Source organism: Bombina bombina, chromosome 2 (genome assembly GCF_027579735.1).
Source record: "Bombina bombina isolate aBomBom1 chromosome 2, aBomBom1.pri, whole genome shotgun sequence".
Lineage (NCBI taxonomy): Eukaryota > Metazoa > Chordata > Amphibia > Anura > Bombinatoridae > Bombina > Bombina bombina.
Window position 1 is genome coordinate 1041483732 of NC_069500.1, and position 20527 is coordinate 1041504258.

Sequence of the window (20527 nt, forward strand, 5' to 3'; positions counted from 1 at the left end):
TCTTCAATGGTTAGTGTTAGTTTTTTTTAGGGGTTTTTGGGTGGGTTTAAATTTTTAGATTAGGGCTTTTGGGCTGAAAAAAAGCTAAATGCCCTTTTAAGGACAATGCCCATACAAATGCCCTTTTCAGTGCAATGGGGACCTTAGGTTTTTTTAGTTAGGATTTTATTTCGGGGGTTGGTTATGTGGGTGGTGGGTTTTATTGTTGGGGGGTTGTTTGCATTTTTTTTTACAGGTAAAAGTGCTGATTTATTTGGGGAAATGCCCCGCAAAAGGCCCTTTTAAGGGCTATTGGTAGTTTAGTTTAGTTTAGGCTAGGGAGTTTTTTATTTTGGGGGGGGACTTTTTTTTATTTTGATAGGGCTATTAGATTATGTGTAATTAATTTAAATATCTGATAATTTCTTTTTTTATTTTGTGTAATTTAGTGTTTGTTTTTTTAGCAATTTAGGAAATTGTATTTAATTAATTTATTTTATTTAATTATAGTGTAATGTTAGGTGTTAGTGTAAGACAGGTTTCGTTTTATTTTACAGGTAAATTTGTATTTTTTTTAACTAGGTAGTTAGTAAATAGTTAATAACTATTTAGTAACTATTCTACCTAGTTAAAATAAATACAAACTTGCCTGTAAAATAAAAATAAACCCTAAGATAGCTACTATGTAACTATTAGTTATATTGTAGCTAGCTTAGGGTTTATTTTACAGGTAAGTATTTAGTTTTAAATAGGAATTATTTAGGTAATGATAGTAGGTTTTATTTAGGTTTATTTTAATTATATTAAAGTTAGAGGGTGTTAGGGTTAGGGTTAGACTTAGGTTTAGGGGTTAATAAATTTAGTACAGTTGCGGCGACATTGGGGGCGGCAGATTAGGGGTTAATAATATTTAACTAGTGTTTGCGATGCGGGACTGCGGCGGTTTAGGGGTTAATATGTTTATTATAGTGGTTGCGATATCCGGGGCTGCAGATTAGGGGTTAATAAGTATAATGTAGGTGTCGGCGATGTCTGGGGCGGCAGATTAAGGGTTAATAAGTATAATGTTGGTGTCGGCGATGTCAGGGGAGGCAGATTAGGGGTCAATAAGTGTAAGATTAGGGGTTTTTAGTCTTGGGGTTCATGTTAGGTACATTTTGTTTCCCCATAGGAATCAATGGAGCTGCGTTACTTTTTGGCAGGTGTTAGGCTTTTTTTTTTTGCCGGCTCTCCCAATTGATGTCTATGGGGAAATCGTGCACGAGCACATAAAACCTTCAGCAGCGCTGGTATTGGAGTGCGGTATGGAGCTCAGTTTTGCTCTACGCTCACTTCTTGCCTGCTAACGCTGGGTTTTTATAAACCTGTAATACCAGCGCTGTAGGGAAGTGAGCGGTGACAATAACATGCAAGTTAGTACTGCACCCCTCATACCGCAAAACTTGTTATCTAGCCGATAGTATGTAAAGATATTTATTTTTAATAAAACAAAAAAAAAAAAAGAATTAACAATAAATCTATATTAGTTTTGGAATTTATCAAAAATGAAAATCTGTAAGAGAATTTTTTTTTATATTAGAATCTAAAATCAATTATATTATTTAATGAACACATGAATAAACAAATATTTGTTAAATCTAATAATTGTAAATTCATTTTTTGTCTATGCTCTAACATGTATTGTTTGTTTTGAGATTAAAGCCAGGTTCAGACTGGAGATCTATATTTATGTATACATAATTTTAAATTAATCACATTAAATTGTCTAATCAAGAGTTGACTTACATATTAACATTTAAAATTAGACAAAATGCCTAATATCCAATTGTGTTCAAAAATTCATAATTATTCAATTGTATGAGGGACATAATTGAATGTAATATTTTCTGTCCCTTCAAAAACTAATATACCTAAATGTCAACTAGGAAATGTATCCCTTTATCTGTCTGAATGATCACAATCTGAGTCCTCTCTAGCACAAAGTAGGGGGAATGTATATTAAATAAAGGAGATGGTGAAAATTGTCAGATACATTCAATATATTATGAACTATTTTCACATTATTCCTACTATGATTCTTAATAGCATGCATTGTGCAAACTAACCTGGATGTATGGTCTTTAAAAGTCGATTCTATTCAAAATATCAGTTTATCTTCATAATGTGTCAAATTCATCACTTTCCAAATAGAGGATTGTGAAATAACATCTAAAATAAAAGAGGAACATAAGTATTTCCCATAGGATGTATCCTGCACCCCCAGTCTTATTCCATAGAATTGTGTCCACTTACCATGTGAACGTGTCTTTGTATGTTTTTCCAAGTCAGCACAGTTGAAAGACAATACCACAGAAAGGATCACATAGGTATTCTTCACCTTCAGTCTGGTATTATTCACCTTCAGTCTGGTATTCTTCACCTACAGTCTGTAGATGAAGTCAATCTCCCTAATGGAAAATAAAGTATAAATCAAATCTCTACTAAAATGGTACATAGTTCTGCATCCCTCCCCTACGTACCTATTAGGCCGGACAGATAGCTCATTGTGCTAATGCACTGTTACAGAGATCTGTGACAAACAAAGGGTTGCAGGTTCAATCCCGACAAGGTCCACTCAGCCTTTCATCCTTCCGAGGTCGGTAAAATGAGTACCATTAAGTTGGGTAATAATAATACCTGTTATCAGTGCCGCAAGTCAATTAAGTTTGGGGTTGTGCGCTATACAAGTATCCAAATCATTATTTACTAAAATGTTTATAGCAATAGCTTACTAAGCATATGTAGCCTCTTGTGTTCTGTTCTAACAATATATTGTGAAGCTGACTCACATACATTATCCATATTTAAGTCACCAAATTCTAGCCATCTAAATGATGGTATCAAAAGACAAAGCCGCCCTTCATAGGCTGTCATTGAGGGTAAATGGTCACCAGGGTTAGCTCTTCTTAAAGGCAGATAAACATAGGCATAAAAACAAAAGGAAGAAGGTGCTCCAATGGTGCAGTATGTTTCAATATAGTGATTCTTTCCCAGAATAAACCCCTATCTGTAAGTAAATACTCACAAGAGGAGCGCACTATGGTAAAATGCTATTCAAACAGGCTGGATTGATCAGAGCCAACAGCTAGCTCCCACAGGATTCAATGTAACCTCAAGTCTGTAGTGCAAGGAAAGAAAACAGGGGAAGGGAACAAAGGACTCCAATAGTGCAGATGTTCACTAAAATTCTCAGGCTCCCAATAATAGACCCCACTGTGATTGGATACTTTCATAGGCTGCACACTATAATACAGTGCAAGTAATGCAGGCTGGTATATCAGAATTCACCAGCTAACTCACTCCAGATTATAGGATCAGTCCAACAAAAGGAAAAACTTCCCTCAAATAAAGCTCACTAACCAAATAAAATATATAAAATATCCCAAGGGTAGGGATAAATTTATTAATAAAAATGTATTTAAAAACATACAAAAATATTTTGCTATGCGTTTCAAGGTGCTAGTGGCACCCTTTCTTCAGGCAGTGATAAGTGAGCTATACTATGCACCATTGGAGCGCCTTCTTCCTTTTGTTTTTATTGTCCATACTTAACCTCTGACTATCAATTATAATGTGCTTCAGAGTATCCCTTTATCTGCTATTTGCAGCATTTTTTGCTTTCAGACTATCTAAAATCTAATAATGTCTAAACTAAATACTAAATGTAAACTAATTGTATGCCATATGATGGATCATTGGGCCAACCCCCCCCCCCAGTCTTGGTCCATACATTGTGTCTACTTACCATCTGATGTTGTCTTTAAAAATCAGGTGGCAAAGTCATTACAGGAGCCAATGCCAGAATCATATTATGTTCAAATTACCTATGATGATAAAATATATTTTAGATTTTTCTATAATCATTTCTTGAACAATGAAAGTCTCACATATTTGCAATGCTCCAATATAACGTATATTATTTACCGTCTGAAATGGCGATTGATGATGTTGGCTCTGACATTGACCCCCTCATCCCGGAATGGCCCCTCTAGAACTGGGTTGCCCTCCTCATCTTGGAGGAGGTCTCGGGGTGTCTGGACGGCCTGCAGCATCCAAGCCCCGCTGAGCAATGTTATGAAGGACACTGCAGGCTATAATGATCTTTGTCACCTTACCAGGGCTGTATTGGAGGGCTCCTCCAGACCCGTCTAGGCATCGTAACCGCATTTTGAGGAGCCCAAACATCCACTCCATTACAGCCCTGGTCTGCTTGTGCGCCCGATTATAGCGCATCTGGGCGTCATCAGCTGTGTTATGCAATGGAGTAAGGAGCCAAGGCCAGCTCATGTAACCCAAATCACCTATAAATAATGAACATTACAAAATGTCAATATTAACAATATCTTACACATTATGATATGAAAAACATAATTTATGTAAGAACTTACCTGATAAATTCATTTCTTTCATATTAGCAAGAGTCCATGAGCTAGTGACGTATGGGATATACATTCCTACCAGGAGGGGCAAAGTTCCCCAAACCTCAAAATTCCTATAAATACACCCCTCAACACACCCACAAATCAGTTTAACGAATAGCCAAGATGTGGGGTGATAAGAAAAAAGTGCGAAAGCATAAAAAATAAGGAATTGGAATAATTGTGCTTTATACAAAAAAATCAAAACCACCACAAAAAGGGTGGGCCTCATGGACTCTTGCTAATATGAAAGAAATTAATTTATCAGGTAAGTTCTTACATAAATTATGTTTTCTTTCATGTAATTAGCAAGAGTCCATGAGCTAGTGACGTATGGGATAATGACTACCCAAGATGTGGATCTTTCCACGCAAGAGTCACTAGAGAGGGAGGGATAAAATAAAGACAGCCAATTCCGCTGAAAAATAATCCACACCCAAAATAAAGATTACATGAAAAAAACTAAAATTATAAGCAGAAGATTCAAACTGAAACAGCTGCCTGAAGTACTTTTCTACCAAAACAGCTTCAGAAGAAGAAAACACATCAAAATGGTAGAATTTAGTAAAAGTATGCAAAGAAGACCAAGTTGCTGCTTTGCAAATCTGAACAACCGAAGCATCATTCCTAAACGCCCAGGAAGTAGAAACTGACCTAGTAGAATGAGCTGTAATCCTTTGAGGCAGAGTTTTCCCCGACTCGACATAAGCATGATGAATTAAAGATTTCAACCAAGATGCCAAAGAAATGGCAGAGGCCTTCTGACCTTTCCTAGAACCAGAAAAGATAACAAATAGACTAGAAGTCTTTCGGAAATTCTTAGTAGCTTCAACATAATATTTCAAAGCTCTAACTACATCCAAAGAATGCAATGATCTCTCCTTAGAATTCTTAGGATTAGGACACAATGAAGGAACCACAATTTCTCTACTAATGTTGTTAGAATTCACAACTTTAGGTAAAAATTTAAAAGAAGTTCCCAACACCGCCTTATCCTGATGAAAAATCAGAAAAGGAGACTCACAAGAAAGAGCAGATAATTCAGAAACTCGTCTGGCAGAAGAGATGGCCAAAAGGAACAAAACTTTCCAAGAAAGTAATTTGATGTCCAATGAATGCATAGGTTCAAACGGAGGAGCTTGAAGAGCCCCCAGAATCAAATTCAAACTCCAAGGAGGAGAAATTGACTTAATGACAGGTTTTATACGAACCAAAGCTTGTACAAAACAATGAATATCAGGAAGATTAGCAATCTTTCTGTGAAAAAGAACCTGGGATATGAACCGCAGAAACTAGACAGGAGCTGGATTCCGCCCATACCAGAATTCGAGATACTTCCTTCATAGCCAGAGGACTGTGAGTCCCTCCTTGATGATTGACAGAGTCATGGACACTGAATCTATCTGGAAACCTAAAAAGGTTACCCTTGTCTGAGGAATCAATGAACTTTTTGGTAAATTGATCCTCCAACCATGATCTTGAAGAAACAATACAAGTCGATTCGTATGAGATTCTGCTAAATGTGAAGACTGAGCAAGTACCAAGATATCATCCAAATAAGGAAATACCACAATACCCTGTTCTCTGATTACAGACAGAAGGGCACCGAGAACCTTTGTAAAAATTCTTGGAGCTGTAGCTAGGCCAAACGGCAGAGCCACAAACTGGTAATGCTTGTCTAGGAAAGAGAATCTCAGAAACTGAAAGTGATCTGGATGAATCGGAATATGCAGATATGCATCCTGTAAATCTATTGTGGACATATAATGCTCTTGCTGAACAAAAGGCAGGATAGTCCTTATAGTTACCATCTTGAATGTTGGTATCCTTACATAACGATTCAATATTTTTAGATCCAGAACTGGTCTGAAGGAATTCTCCTTCTTTGGTATAATGAAGAGATTTGAATAAAACCCCAGTCCCTATTCCAGAACTGGAACTGGCATAATTACTCCAGCCAACTCTAGATCTGAAACACATTTCAGAAATGCTTGAGCCTTCGCTGGGTTTACTGGGACACGGGAAAGAAAAAATCTCTTTGCAGGAGGCCTTATCTTGAAGCCAATTCTGTACCCTTATGAAACAATGTTCTGAATCCAAAGATTGTGAATGGAATTGATCCAAATTTCTTTGAAAAAACGTAATCTGCCCCCTACCAGCTGAGCTGGAATGAGGGCCGCACCTTCATGTGGACTTGGGAGCTGGCTTTGGTTTTCTAAAAGGCTTGGATTTATTCCAGACTGGAGATGGTTTCCAAACTGATACCGCTCCTGAGGATGAAGGATCAGGCTTTTGTTCCTTGTTGTGACGAAAGGAACGAAAATGATTATTAGACCTAAATTTACCTTTAGATTTTTTATCCTGTGGTAAAAAAGTTCCTTTCCCTCCAGTAACAGTTGAGATAATAGAATCCAACTGAGAACCAAATAATTTATTACCCTGGAAAGAAAGGGAAAGCAGAGTAGACTTAGAAGACATATCAGCATTCCAAGTTTTAAGCCATAAAGCTCTTCTAGCTAAGATAGCTAGAGACATATACCTGACATCAACCGCTTAGCAAGAGTAGAGACAGCCCCATCAACCTTAGGGATTTTGTCCCAAAACTCTAATCTGTCAGATGGCACAGGATATAATTGCTTAAAACGTTTAGAAGGAGTAAAAGAATTACCCAAATTATTCCATTCCCTGGAAATTACTTCAGAAATAGCACCAGGGACAGGAAATATTTCTGGAATAACTACAGGAGATTTAAAAACCTTATCTAAACGTTTAGATTTAGTATCAGGAGGACTAGAATCCTCAATTTCTAATGCAATTAGGACTTCTTTGAGTAAAGAACGAATAAATTCCATTTTAAATAAATATGAAGATTTATCAGCATCAACCTCTGAGACAGAATCCTCTGAATCAGAAGAACCAATATCAGTATCAGAATGATGATGTTCATTTAAAAATTCATCTGAAAAATGAGAAGTTTTAAAAGACTTTTTACGTTTACTAGAAGGAGGAATAACAGACATAGCCTTCTTAATGGATTTAGAAACAAAATCTCTTATGTTATCAGGAACACTCTGAATATTAGATGTTGATGGAACAGCAACAGGTAATGTAACAGTACTAAAGGAAATATTATCTGCATTAACAAGTTTGTCCTGACAAACAATACAAACAACAGCTGGAGGAACAGATACCAAAAGTTTATAGCAGATACACTTAGCTTTGGTAGCTCCAGCACCCGGCAGCGATTTTCCAGAAGTATCTTCTGACTCAGCATCAACGTGGGACATCTTGCAATATGTAATAGAAAAAACAACATATAAAGCAAAATTGATCAATTCCTTAAATGACAGTTTCAGGAATGGGAAAGAATGCCAGTGAATAAGCTTCTAGCAACCAGAAGCAAAAATCAATGAGACTTAAATAATGTGGAGACAAAAGTGACGCCCATATTTTTTCGCGCCAAAAAAGACGCCCACATTATTTGGCGCCTAAATGCTTTTGGCGCCAAAAATGACGCCACATCCGGAACGCCAACACTTTTGGCGCAAAAGAACGTCAAAAAAGACGCAACTTCCGGCGACACGTATGACGCAGGAAACAGAAAATAATTTTTGCGCCAAAAAAGTCTGCGCCAAGAATGACGCAATAAAATGAAGCATTTTCAGCCCCCGCGAGCCTAACAGCCCACAGGGAAAGTCAAATTTTTAAGGTAAGAAAAAAATGAATTATTCATATGCATTATCCCAAATATGAAACTGACTGTCTGAAATAAAGAATGTTGAACATCCTGAGTCAAGGCAAATAAATGTTTGAATACATATATTTAGAACTTTATATAAAAAGTGCCCAACCATAGCTTAGAGTGTCACAGAAAATAAGACTTACTTACCCCAGGACACTCATCTACATGTAGTAGAAAGCCAAACCAGTACTGAAACGAGAATCAGTAGAGGAAATGGTATATATAAGAGTATATCGTCGATCTGAAAAGGGAGGTAAGAGATGAATCTCTACGACCGATAACAGAGAACCTATGAAATAGACCCCGTAGAAGGAGATCACTGCATTCAAATAGGCAATACTCTCCTCACATCCCTCTAACATTCACTGCACGCTGAGAGGAAAACCGGGCTCCAACCTGCTGCGGAGCGCATATCAACGTAGAATCTAGCACAAACTTACTTCACCACCTCCATAGGAGGCAAAGTTTGTAAAACTGATTTGTGGGTGTGGTGAGGGGTGTATTTATAGGCATTTTGAGGTTTTGGAAACTTTGCCCCTCCTGGTAGGAATGTATATCCCATACGTCACTAGCTCATGGACTCTTGCTAATTACATGAAAGAAATACATTTACATAAATAATACAATGCATTTGTATATACGAAAATCGCCTAAACTAGACATTTGCTGAAAGAGAAATAAATGGTAAAAGCAATCCTATAGCTGCACAATTAAGCTATGACCTGCTACATATCTATTTTTCCTTAAAACTATACATTTGCTGAAAGAGAAATAAATGGTTAAAGCGCATCCTATAGCTGCACATTTAAGCTATGACCTGCTACATATCTATTTTCGCTAAAACTAGACATTTGCTGAAAGAGAAATACATGGTTAAAGTGCATCCTATAGCTGCACATTTAGGCTATGACCTGCTACATATCTGTTTTTCGCTAAAACTAGACATTTGCAGAAAGAGACAAATACATGGTTAAAGCGCATCCTATATCTGCACATTTAAGCTATGACCTGCTACATTTCTGTTTTTCGCTAAAACTAGACATTTGCTGAAAGAGAAATAAATGGTTAAAGCGCATCCTATATCTGCACATTCAAGCTATGACCTGCTACATATATGTTTTTCGCTAAAACTAGACATTTTCGGAAATTGACAAATACATGGTTAAAGCGCATCCTATAGCTGCCCATTTAAGCTACAACCTGCTACATATCTGTTTTTCACTAAAACTAGAAATTTGCTGAAAGAGAAAAAAATGGTTAAAGCGCATTCTATATCTGCACATTTTGCACATTACACAAACACAACTGTTTGCGAACATTACAGTGGCAATTGTCTAACTACTTAACCATGCTGTGCACATGTACTCACCAATGAGCCACCCATGGGGAAACTGTCTTTCCTCAAACTGCCGCCACAGTGACGACTGCCTGAGGATGCGGCATCATGACTCGCCCCACCGAAATTCCCACATACCTGCATAATCCACATCCGTGCGTCGCAACCAAACTGCACGTTCAGACTATGAAAGTGTTTCTGCTGGAGCACACAGCACATTGTGGGTGCAATCTATTGCTCCCAAAACATTGGGCATTTGAGCTATTGCATAGAATTCACTCTTGAGTCTCCTCCAATCGTCGTCATTTTGAGGGAATTCTATGTAAAGCTTACAAAATCGTACCATGGCGTCCAGAAACTTGTCAAAAACCACAGAGAAGGTGCCCTGAGACAACCCATGCATGCACCCCTCTAAGGATTGAAAATTTCCGGAGGCCAGGACGTGTATGGAGCATAGCATCTTGGTCATGCCAGGGATTTCAGTTCGCATACATTTACGTGGCTCCAGATGAGATTTAAGTACTTCGTAAAGGCCCATGAGTTGCTCTCAATTGAGCCTATACTTGTCATAAACCTCGAAGTCGCTCATGTTCTCAAAGGTGGGCCTTACCATTTCAATCAACACGAGGACCTCTGATCAGACGTTCCCTATGCCTCTCTTGGTGATGCCAAGCCCGTCTGATTCTGTTGTACAAAACTTGTCCAACAGCACCTACACAAGGTAACTGCGGATCATTCATATTTGCCAAGCCAAGCAGCACAAAGCCAAACAGCAGAGCAAACGCACAAGGAGTAACAAGGTATGCAAAAACACAAAAGCGATTTGATACAATGTCGATCATCAAGGACGTTTTGGCCATGTTGTTTGGGGGATTTATAGTGCAAAATGTCCAATGTTAGCGTGTTTGTAATGTTTTCCCCCAATAAATCGTAATGTGAAAGTATAAAATGAAACAAATACAGTGCATCTTCCTGATGTTTGTTCATATGCATAACAAATACTTAGTAAACGCGATCTTATATTATAAAACACATGTCCACGCTAACATGATTTAAAGTGCATACTTGTGTATAATGTGTGCATAGACATAGCATAGAATCTGCTTGATCAATGTTGCTGCAATATTGTTGCAAAATGTTAAAGTAAAGGCTGACATCTATAATATTCTATATATAAGTGATTGGTGAGATTTCAATACTTTACGTGTCCCATTGAAATCGCAATAATAATGAAGATCTTCCAACCTCTCGTCTACGTATATGTAATATTATAGTGTTGAGTGAGAAACTGCTGAAAGGGGCGGTACAGTCCTTATGCTGTAATCTGTATGGTTGAAGCTTAGAATGATGTCATCATATTAGCAACATGCCTGTCTAGTTTGCAAATCTTTGTTGTGTTGTTGTATTTTTCAACATTCTTCTTGTGTCCTGATTAAAAAGATAAATGTGTGCTTTGTTGTGTGATGTGTGTAATGTATCATATATGTATGTATTGTAATTCTCTCCCACATATGTTCATTTATATAAAGCAGTATAGCATTGTTGTCCCTTCCAAAAAAACCTCTATTTTCTAATGATATTTTATTATTCTACAGAATTCCTATTATATTATGTTTAAATTGTGTTGTTAAAGGGACAGTAAAGCCATAATTTCTCTTCCTGATTGAGAGAGTGAATCCAATGTTAACCAACCTTCCAATGTACTTGTATGTTGTAAATGTGTTCATTATTTCTATATGGTTCGTTGAGTAACGAGCAATGCACATGTGTGAGGCAATGACAAAAGGCATGTATGTGTAGCCATCAATCATCATCTGCAGAGCCTATCTAGATATGCTGTTCATCCAAGCATATTACTTGAATACATGAAATGCTATAATAGACGTAAATGAGAGAAGTGTTTAAAATTTCCTACTGTTGTGAATAATGAAATGTTAAAAAGTATTTTTTCTGTCCGTTTAAATATGATTTAATTCTTGAAACCAATTTTGTATTGGTGATTATTGAATTGATGTTGATTTATAGTTGATGTAATGTAATTTCGTAAAAGAATTTGATGCTGTAGTGATTTGTTGTTGTAGTGATGTTCACACAAGTAAAAGCCATAACTCCAGTGTGAAATAGTCTATTTCTTGATCTATTTGTCATAGCGGGACCAATGCAAGAATGAATGAATTAGCGCCACAATTGTAACGCTGCTATTATGAGTTTTAAAGTAGAAAAATCTGTCTTGCGTTAGGGAAATCTGTCGGTCGCGTGCACGAGCACTTATTCCCCATAGAAGTCAATGGATGCGAGATATTTCCTTAAAAAAAAACTTCCAACACTTGTATTGAGTGTAAAGTGAGTGACATCATGTCCTTCTGAGAAAAAGTAGCTAAATCGTGTTAATTTCCTATGTTTTGTGTATGTTATGTGCTGTATATTGTTTGTATCTAATTGTGTATGTATGTGATGCTATTTGTATGTAGATGTAGCTAAATGAGTGTATGTTCACGTATGTCTATGTAAGTCAATGTGAAATAAATTTTTGTGCCTTTTTTTTCTAACACCCAAGATCTCGTATTTTTTTTTTCTAAATATATTCTGAAAAAAATCAAAATTGTCGAGTGTTTGTATGAGTGTAAGTGTACTTTGTCTTATATTTTTGAATCGATTTGTGAATGTTTTTGTTAACTATCTATCTATCAATAACTACTGGCCTGGGAGAGCGTTCTTGATTTGAGTGTAGATAGTGGTGATTTTTGTGGCGCTACATAAACTTGTAATAGCAGTGTTAGGGAAAATGAGGCGTTATGGCCCGTAACGATGCTATTTGAGTCATAACGCAAAACTCGTAATCTAGCTGTTAGGCTTTAAAACTGCTAGAGGCCCACCTCCCAATCCCATTAATACTTGCGTCTGACATACCCAACATTCTCGCTTCCGTGGCAGCCCCAATTTGGAAAGAGTGAGACCCAAATTCAAGATGCGGGAGCCCCAGTAACACTAACACCTTCCTAAAGACCGACACCAATTGGAAACAAGATAAAGTGTCCCCATTCTGGTGGACAAGCAAGGGGCCTCCACCCTCTGGCCAAACTCGCAGGAGTGCTGACACTGTTTCCACTGAGCAACATGCCCCCCTTATTGCCTTAAGGCAATAGCTCTCCCCTTTCCACCCTGATCCGTCTTAGAATGCCGGAGCCAGATATAAAGATCATGTCCCTGGATCCACACATTGCCCCACTGAATACCCCCCTGTCTCTCTTAGTTGCCTCCGATACTCTAAAGGTGACAAAAAAGGCTATAACATAAGCCGCACAAAAAAAGCACCACCTCATACTCATCAGAGCACACTGAGGCCAGCGCTCCTACTACCCTTTGCAACAACGAGAAAATAACCGGTCTCCTTGAGTCCAGCACCCTTCTTCCCTTGCACAAATCCCTGGCCGCCATTTGAACCACAAACAATTTTGTAATATCCTCCCAGCCCAAACATTGACATAAGAAAGCAATTGCCACCAATCTGCGCTTCACTATGGCCCTATACACCATATTTTTTCTCCACTCTGCCATCCATCTCAATAGCACTTCCAACCAGCTCCGGGCCGTAAGTCCCCCCCATCCCCTTTTAGCACTCCACACCATTCCCTTCATACCTGAGAGTAAGCCTTCCATGTTGACCTAGCTATTGCAAATCTCACCATCTTCAACAAGCCAAGAAGTCCACCTTCCACAAGTCCCCTGGTCACTGCATCCCCACTTCCTCTGCCAACGGGGCCAGCTCATGGAATCTGTCCCACTGAAAATGGGAAAGAGAATCAGCAATTTAATTTGACTTACCAGGCACATGCACAGCCTTGAAAAGAACATTACATCTCAGGCACTCCAACACAAACAAACGAAAGAGAACCACTACTGGGGGGGATGATGCCGACAAGGAGAAAACAGACGACACCACACCCATATTATCTGAGGGAAACAAAACTTTCCTGTCTCTTTCACTCCAATTGTGGCCAGGGATAACCTTTGGCAAACACCCTCCCCACCGGGATGATCCTGCAGGCAAAATTCAACTTACCCAACAACGATTGCGTTTCTTTCAAAGTCAACTTCTTCCGCCCCATGGCCTGCCGCAACACGCCACACAAGTCGACCACTTCGTCATTAGGCAAGCTAAATTCCACTTAAACCAAATCATTGTGGATTCCTAAGAAACTCAGGGATACCGAATTCACCAGCTACTGTCTCAAATGCATCCATCAAGCGCTGAAATGCTTCAGCACCTGGGGGACCCACAAACAGGAAATTGTCCAAATAATGGACCAAAGAACACAACCCCAAAACTTGTTTAATGACCCATTCCACAAAACAGCTAAACTTTTCAACATAGGAACAAGAAATGGAAGAACCCATAGGGAGACATAAATCCACCAAAAACTTCCCCTCAAACAAACAGCCCAACAAATGTTGACAAGCCGGGTGGACCGGGAGCAACTGAATATCCACCTTTGCCAGGAGGGCCCCCTGGCCCGCCTGCCTTACCAATGAAACTGCATCGTCAAATGACGCATATCTAACTGTCGCCAGGCCTGGATCAATACCGTCATTAACCAAAAAAGGTTAGGTGGTGGATCATTCTGAACTGGCCCGGCACCTTTTTTGGGACTACCCTGAAAGGGGACAGCCTCAGGCTAGGCAACGGACTTGCCGTGAAAGGGCCCGCCATTCGCCCCAAGGTGACCTCCTTCCCCAGCTTTTCCCAGACCACTCCTGTAAACTCCCTGGTGGACTTCAAGTTCCCTGACACCCCTGCCCCTTTTATTTCCTGAAAGGGGATGAGAAAATCCGAGCTAAACCCCGTTAGGAGCAGCTCAGCGTCTTCCCCACTTCCCCTAACCTTAGCGTATCGCCTTAGCCACGGGACCATGCTTCTTATGTCCACCAGTGTCCGGGGCAGGTACATCCACTTCCCCTGTTCTACTCCCGGCCTTCCCTTTCCTGAAGCATTTGGCATAGGGGTGCACCCCTACATCCTGAACATTCGTGCTTGTAGTTGCACGATGACCCAAATTAGCATTGCCCTTCTTGAAACACAGGCCTTTTCAGAGGGCCACTGCTGAACTGCTACCGGCTGTTCTAGCGAGGCCACCCCCCCTGACCAAAAGGACTGCCCCCCACATAAAGGAGTCATGATCTCCAGCCAAATCCCAATGTCCATGTCGTCCCACCTCATGTCAGGACGAACTTCTATCCTTTGACAAAATTGCTCATCATATCTCCACCAGGCCATACCCCTATAAGTTAGTTAGACCGAGGAAATCTCATCCAGATAACAAAACAGAGTGGAACCCTGTTTGGGAAACTTCTGAGTAATTACGCTAGCCAGAATACAGAAGACCCTAGACGAATTAGCGAACGTCTTCGGTATCTTCGAATATCGCTTCTTCCGCTCCTCCTTCTTCCCCTGCTCCCCTTTTGAGTACTCTTTAATCTCTACAAATTGATGAAGAGGAGGAGCAAAAATAACTCTAGGAACTCCCTTTTCTAAATCTTTTCCTTAACCTCATTTGCTAAATGCATCCCTAAGGGACCTATGGAACATAGACACAGCCTACGGAATTCTTCCTCTGACACCTTCATCGTCCTTCCCCCGTAACTCACCGCTGCACTGCCTGCGCTCGCGACCCCTGCAGCAGTGTCCCCAGATGGCATTCCACCGGGCACCTGCCCAGCCCCTACTACCAGGTTCCTGGCCCAGAGACCACATCAGCTGCTGCCCCATCCCCCTGGTTACCTGCGCCTGGAGCACTAGCTCCCCATGCCCCTGCCGGGCTCCCATGATTTTCCGCCAAAGCCCAAGACTGCTCTACCCATGTGACCAACTACCTCAGGCCCTTCAACAAAACATTCTGCACCTCATTCATACTCCCACTCTGAGTAATAATTGCACTCATACCTCTTGGCGCCTCACCTGAAGTCCTATGCACCGTCCCCGCTCCTGAATCCCTTGCAGCCCCGGCCCTTCCAGACCGTCTCCTTTCCCTCGCCGGCGCCTTCCTGGGGATCTCCTCCTGGCCCCGGGCTCTCTACTCCTGTCGCCACCCCTGCCCCTGGCCGCCTGCTCAATGCGCGCCAAAGTGGGTGACATCCGGCCGTCCCTGCTGGGTCTGCTTCTGATAGGTGAGTGGGACCGCCCCCGCCTCAGGCTTGTCTCCATTTGCCCACTAGGGGACCGATCCTTCCTCCAGTCACTCCCAACCTGCAAAGGCATACCAAAAACATCATCCAAAACATCTGCAATAGCTCCCCTTTCACCTGTCCTGGCGTTGCACCTGCCCCTCCCCTCTCCCCCGAAACCCTGAGGAGGTGAAATGGACCCCAATAGCTGCGCCAAGATATCCAGATCCCCCACCTGGCCAGCTGTCGACAGCTCTGGGATGTCTTCCTCCTGAAATCCTTAACCATCAAAGTCACTAAGGATATGCTCTATGACGAGGGAATCCCCGTCCCTCTCCCGAATCCTGCTGCAGTCATACCTCCGACATCCCTCTGGGGTTGAAGTCTGTGGCACTATTACAGAAAAAGGCAGTTATGGCACACACACCCAACAAAGGCCCCCCAGCCACTCCCACGTTACCCCACAACCCTATCCTAACAGTCCCCCCTTTTATGACGGGGGGCAAGGAAACTACCGCTACAATTATATAATGCTATATATATGCGTGGCTCCCGCCCTTTGGATTCCCGGCCCAGCTAACAAACCCCCTAGGCCTAACGAAGGCCTACCATTTGCCTACGCGCATAACGCACCCGAGGGGCCCAGAGGAAAGCGATCTCAGCTTAACCTATGTACTTATCTTTAGTTTGCTGGGCCCACACCCAGATGGCCTTATTTGGGCCCACTATGACTAACATCTGATCCCTGGCCTCATCTGGGCCCACTATGCCTGACCTCTAAACCCTGGCCATCCCCAGCCTCATTTGGGCCAATTTGCCTATGCACCTTCCCCAGGCCTCATTTGGACCAGCCTAACTGATACATTACCCCCTAACTCACCCAGTCATGTACCCAAGGCCTATGTGGGCCTACCTACTAACATGTTCCCCCCCGGCCTCATTTGGGCCCCCCACTAACCTTCTCCCGGTCCGCACATGGACTCCCTCAATGCCATCCACCACAATACCCCAAGGTCTCCTTGTGCCCCCAGCTGTCTGGCTAGCATACAACCACACTGACCCCTTTCTCTGTGATAACTCAGCCGCCTATCTGCAGGAGCAGCTGTTGCTGCCACCTCTGACGTTGCCTCCACCACAGGTCCAGCCGGGCATGTAACAGCTCCCTCGTGACCACCATCATCTTCCCGCATGAGCAGCTCCAGCTCCTGATGTCCCTTCCTCTGCGGGCCGGCCCTCCTGGCCATCCTCTGGTCCCTCTCCTGGAAGCACCGGATGTGCTCGCTGCTGACCTCCCCCTCTGTGGACCCGCCTCCGAAATGAGGTGCTCTGGCGGCTTCGACCGCCGCACCAGCCTGGCCCTAGGGGATATCTCCTCCCCTGCTGCCTGCTCCAGATCCTTGCTGTTCCTGGGATCGCCCCTGCAGCCTGCATCTGCGCTAGCAACCACTGTGGATGCAGCTGCAGTGAACAGCTCCTGTAGGTCATCCATAGTGAGCAGGTAAGTACCCTCACGTACTCTCCGGGCTTGATGAAAGTGAGAAGATGCAAAGAGCTTCTTCTCACCATCAGATCCGGATAGAAGATGAGCCTACTTCCTGTTCACCATTTCTTAAGACCTACCCTGTGAGCCTACCCCCTGACCTCCACCTACCCCTTCTCACTAGTCCTGCTCTGGGGTCACAGGCCCCTACTAAATATGCATTTCTCCAGGGCTGGCATGAATATAGATTTGTAAGTTAAGGGATTTAATGGTTAATTGCTTTTGGGCTTTGCAGTTTCACCAGTACTGGGACTGTAAGCATAAAGATATTAATTGCATGAGTAGCATTTTATGTGCATAGCAGACGTAAAAGCAACAACCAATTCAAATATGATCCTATTCCTCATGCTAATGACACATAAATACATTTATAATACAAAAGAAATATATAAAAGAGTTGGGAGTTTGTTTATGACAGTGTGTCACATGATAGTTCTGGTTCCTGCTCTGCATCAGTTATGTGTTTTGTGTCGTTGTTTTTTGTATAGAAGCAGAACAAATGCATAATTGCCGACTGTCCTGTTTTCCCATGGACAGACACTTTTTATTTTCCTTCTTGTTCCTGCTAATTAAAGGACATAAAATTCCAACATTTTCTTTTGTGATTCATATACAGCATTCTATTTTTAACAAGTTTCTAATTTACTTATAATACCAAATACACTTTATTTTCTTCGGATCCTTTTTTGAAGAATCAGCAAAACACTTCTGGGAGCTAGATCTACATATTGGGTGAGCCAATGAAAAGAGGCATATGTGTGCTGCCACCAATTAACAGCTGGCTCCAAGTAGTGCATTGCAGCTTCTGGCCCATAGTTATTAAGGTCTGGCGGACCTGATCCGACACTGCGGATCAGGTCCGCCAAACCTCGCTGAATACGGCGAGCAATACGCTCGCCGTATTCAGCATTGCACCAGCTGTTGCAATGCCGCCCCCTACAGACTCGCGGCCAATGGGCCGCCAGCAGGGGGTGTCAATCAACCCGATCGTACGTGAGGCGGACAGGTTATGGAGCAGCGGTCTTTGTGACTGCTGCGTTATAACTGCTGTTTCTGGCGAGCCTGCAGGCTCGCCAGAAACATGGGGCATCAAGCTCCATACGGAGCTTGATACATATGCCCCTTTGAGTCTACCTAGGTATGATCTTCAACAAATCTGAATCATAAAAGTTTCATTTTGACTTTACTGTCCCTTTAATGTTCAGGGTGTCTGTCACTTGTTAACACAGCCTAGTACAGTACCAGCACTGGTACACGGTCTAATTTTAAACTATGTAACATCTATATAAACCAGGGCTCTTTGTGGTGTCCTGCTATACCATTGCTGAAGGCAACATAACAACCCCAAACCTCCCCCCAACTTACAGGAAGCATAAACAAACATAAAAACAAACAATACCAGAATAAAACATGAAGTGAGAAGGAGAGAGGGGGTTAAAACAGGAGATAAAGAAAGTAAAAAAAAAATCTGTCAGGGAATCAAAACCAACCTACTATCACATACAGGTACAAACCAGCATAACAGCCCCGGAGCATAATGACGTCACGAGAGGTGTGACAGAGGAACAGAACCAGCAAGCAGGGAGCAATGGCGAATCACCCCATTGCTGGAACCTTTGGAAGGTAAGTGGTAGTACATAAAGGATTGCAAGCCCACCTTTGTACATAGTGCTAAATTACACATACTGCACACATATTGCATCAAATTCTACCCCCATTCAAATCACTCACATACACATTCCTGCTGCAACAGAGAAGTCACTTACTGTCACTGACATAGGACACTCACAGATTACACATACTACATAATCAAAAATTGTACACATGCGCACACAACATCAAGCACATCAATTAATCTTCATTATTGTCTCACTGGGAATTACACCACCAAATAGATTTCAAATGTCAGAGGGGTTTTAGCTAAAGTTTCCACTTCACAAGTCCAAATGAAATGTTATGCGCTTACACTTCCTTGTGCTATGTACAATGGGCCAGATTACTAATGGAGCTCAAACCTTTACGTGCGACCAATAAGGGGTTTATCATGTGTGTGTACGCTCTTTGTGTTTACCCAGGGGCGTATTTAGGTTTTGTGCTGCCCTAGGCACTCAAAATTCTGCTGCTGCCCCACCCCCCACCCCACCCCAGGTTTAAGGCCTTTTTTTAGACATAATATTTTTGGGGCAGGGTGTAAAAAATTAAAAAAATAATGTCTTTTTAAGTAGATGTTCACCAAGGCTTACATTCACTCTGATCACAAAACACATAAAAAAATCATTACAAAGTACAAATACACTCATAACACCATCAAATAAAAATTCTTAAAATAAAATATTGCACACAAATGTTATAAAGGCTCAAAGATAAGGGGCGCAATCCGATATAAATCGTAGTTTGCGGCGCAAGCGAGGGAACCCCCGCCGCCCGTAGTTTCAGCTCGCAACTCGAGCTATCCAATATACCTCGCCGGCAATTGCTAAAGTGCCGTAAGTCGGATAAACCAGCGAATTAGTGATGTCCAGAAATCTGCGTAAGTACAAATTTCTGTAGTCGCCAGTGACTTACGGCACTTTAGAAACTGCCGGCGCCTACAAAACCTGACTAAGTTATAAAATCTCCCATACTGTCTAACATGCCTCCCAAACATAGCCCGACACGTATACCCCTCTATCAGCTATCCCCCCTCACTCTCCTAATAATAAATGCATTAACCCCTAAACCGCCGCTCCCGGACCCCATCGCCCAGCTCTATTGCCTATAATCTAAATCCCCCTATACCGCCGCCACCTATAATAAATGTATTACCCCCTAATCTAATCCCCCTATACCGCCGCCAACTATATTAAATACATTAACCCCTAATCTAATCCCGCTACACTGCCGCCACCTATATTAACTATATTAACCCTAATTATATTAGGGTTAATATAGTTAATATAGTTATTATATTATATATATTAACTATATTAACCCTAATTATATTAGGGTTAATATAGTTAATATAGTTATTATATTATATATATATTAATTATAATAACCCTATCTAACTCTAACACCCCTAACTAAATTCTTATTAAAATAAATCTAATTAATATTAATATTATTAATTAAAATATTCCTATTTAAATCTAAATACTTACTTATAAAATAAACCCTAAGATAGCTACAATATAATTAATAATTACATTGTAGCTATTTTAGGGTTTATATTTATTTTACAGGTAACTTGGTATTTATTTTAACTAGGTACAATAGCTATTAAATAGTTAATAACTATTTAATAGCTACCTTGTTAAAATAATTACCAATTT

At 41.1% G+C, this 20527-nt stretch overlaps 1 protein-coding gene across 3 annotated transcripts in view; it reads left to right on the top strand.

The window, feature by feature from the left end:
* The window catches only part of LOC128650021 (UPF0462 protein C4orf33 homolog), a 240790-nt gene that overhangs the window by 54764 nt on the left and 165499 nt on the right, over positions 1-20527 (top strand). The window contains exon 1 of one of the 3 annotated variants that reach the window (XM_053703665.1): positions 18759-18839. The exons of 1 other annotated variant lie outside the window; for it this stretch is intronic. In XM_053703665.1, the coding sequence (XP_053559640.1) occupies positions 18805-18839 (35 nt within the window). In that variant the 5' untranslated portion in view covers positions 18759-18804. Of the gene's footprint in view, positions 1-18758; positions 18840-20527 lie in introns of those variants that run through there. One more of the 3 variants, XM_053703664.1, reaches the window with a different exon arrangement.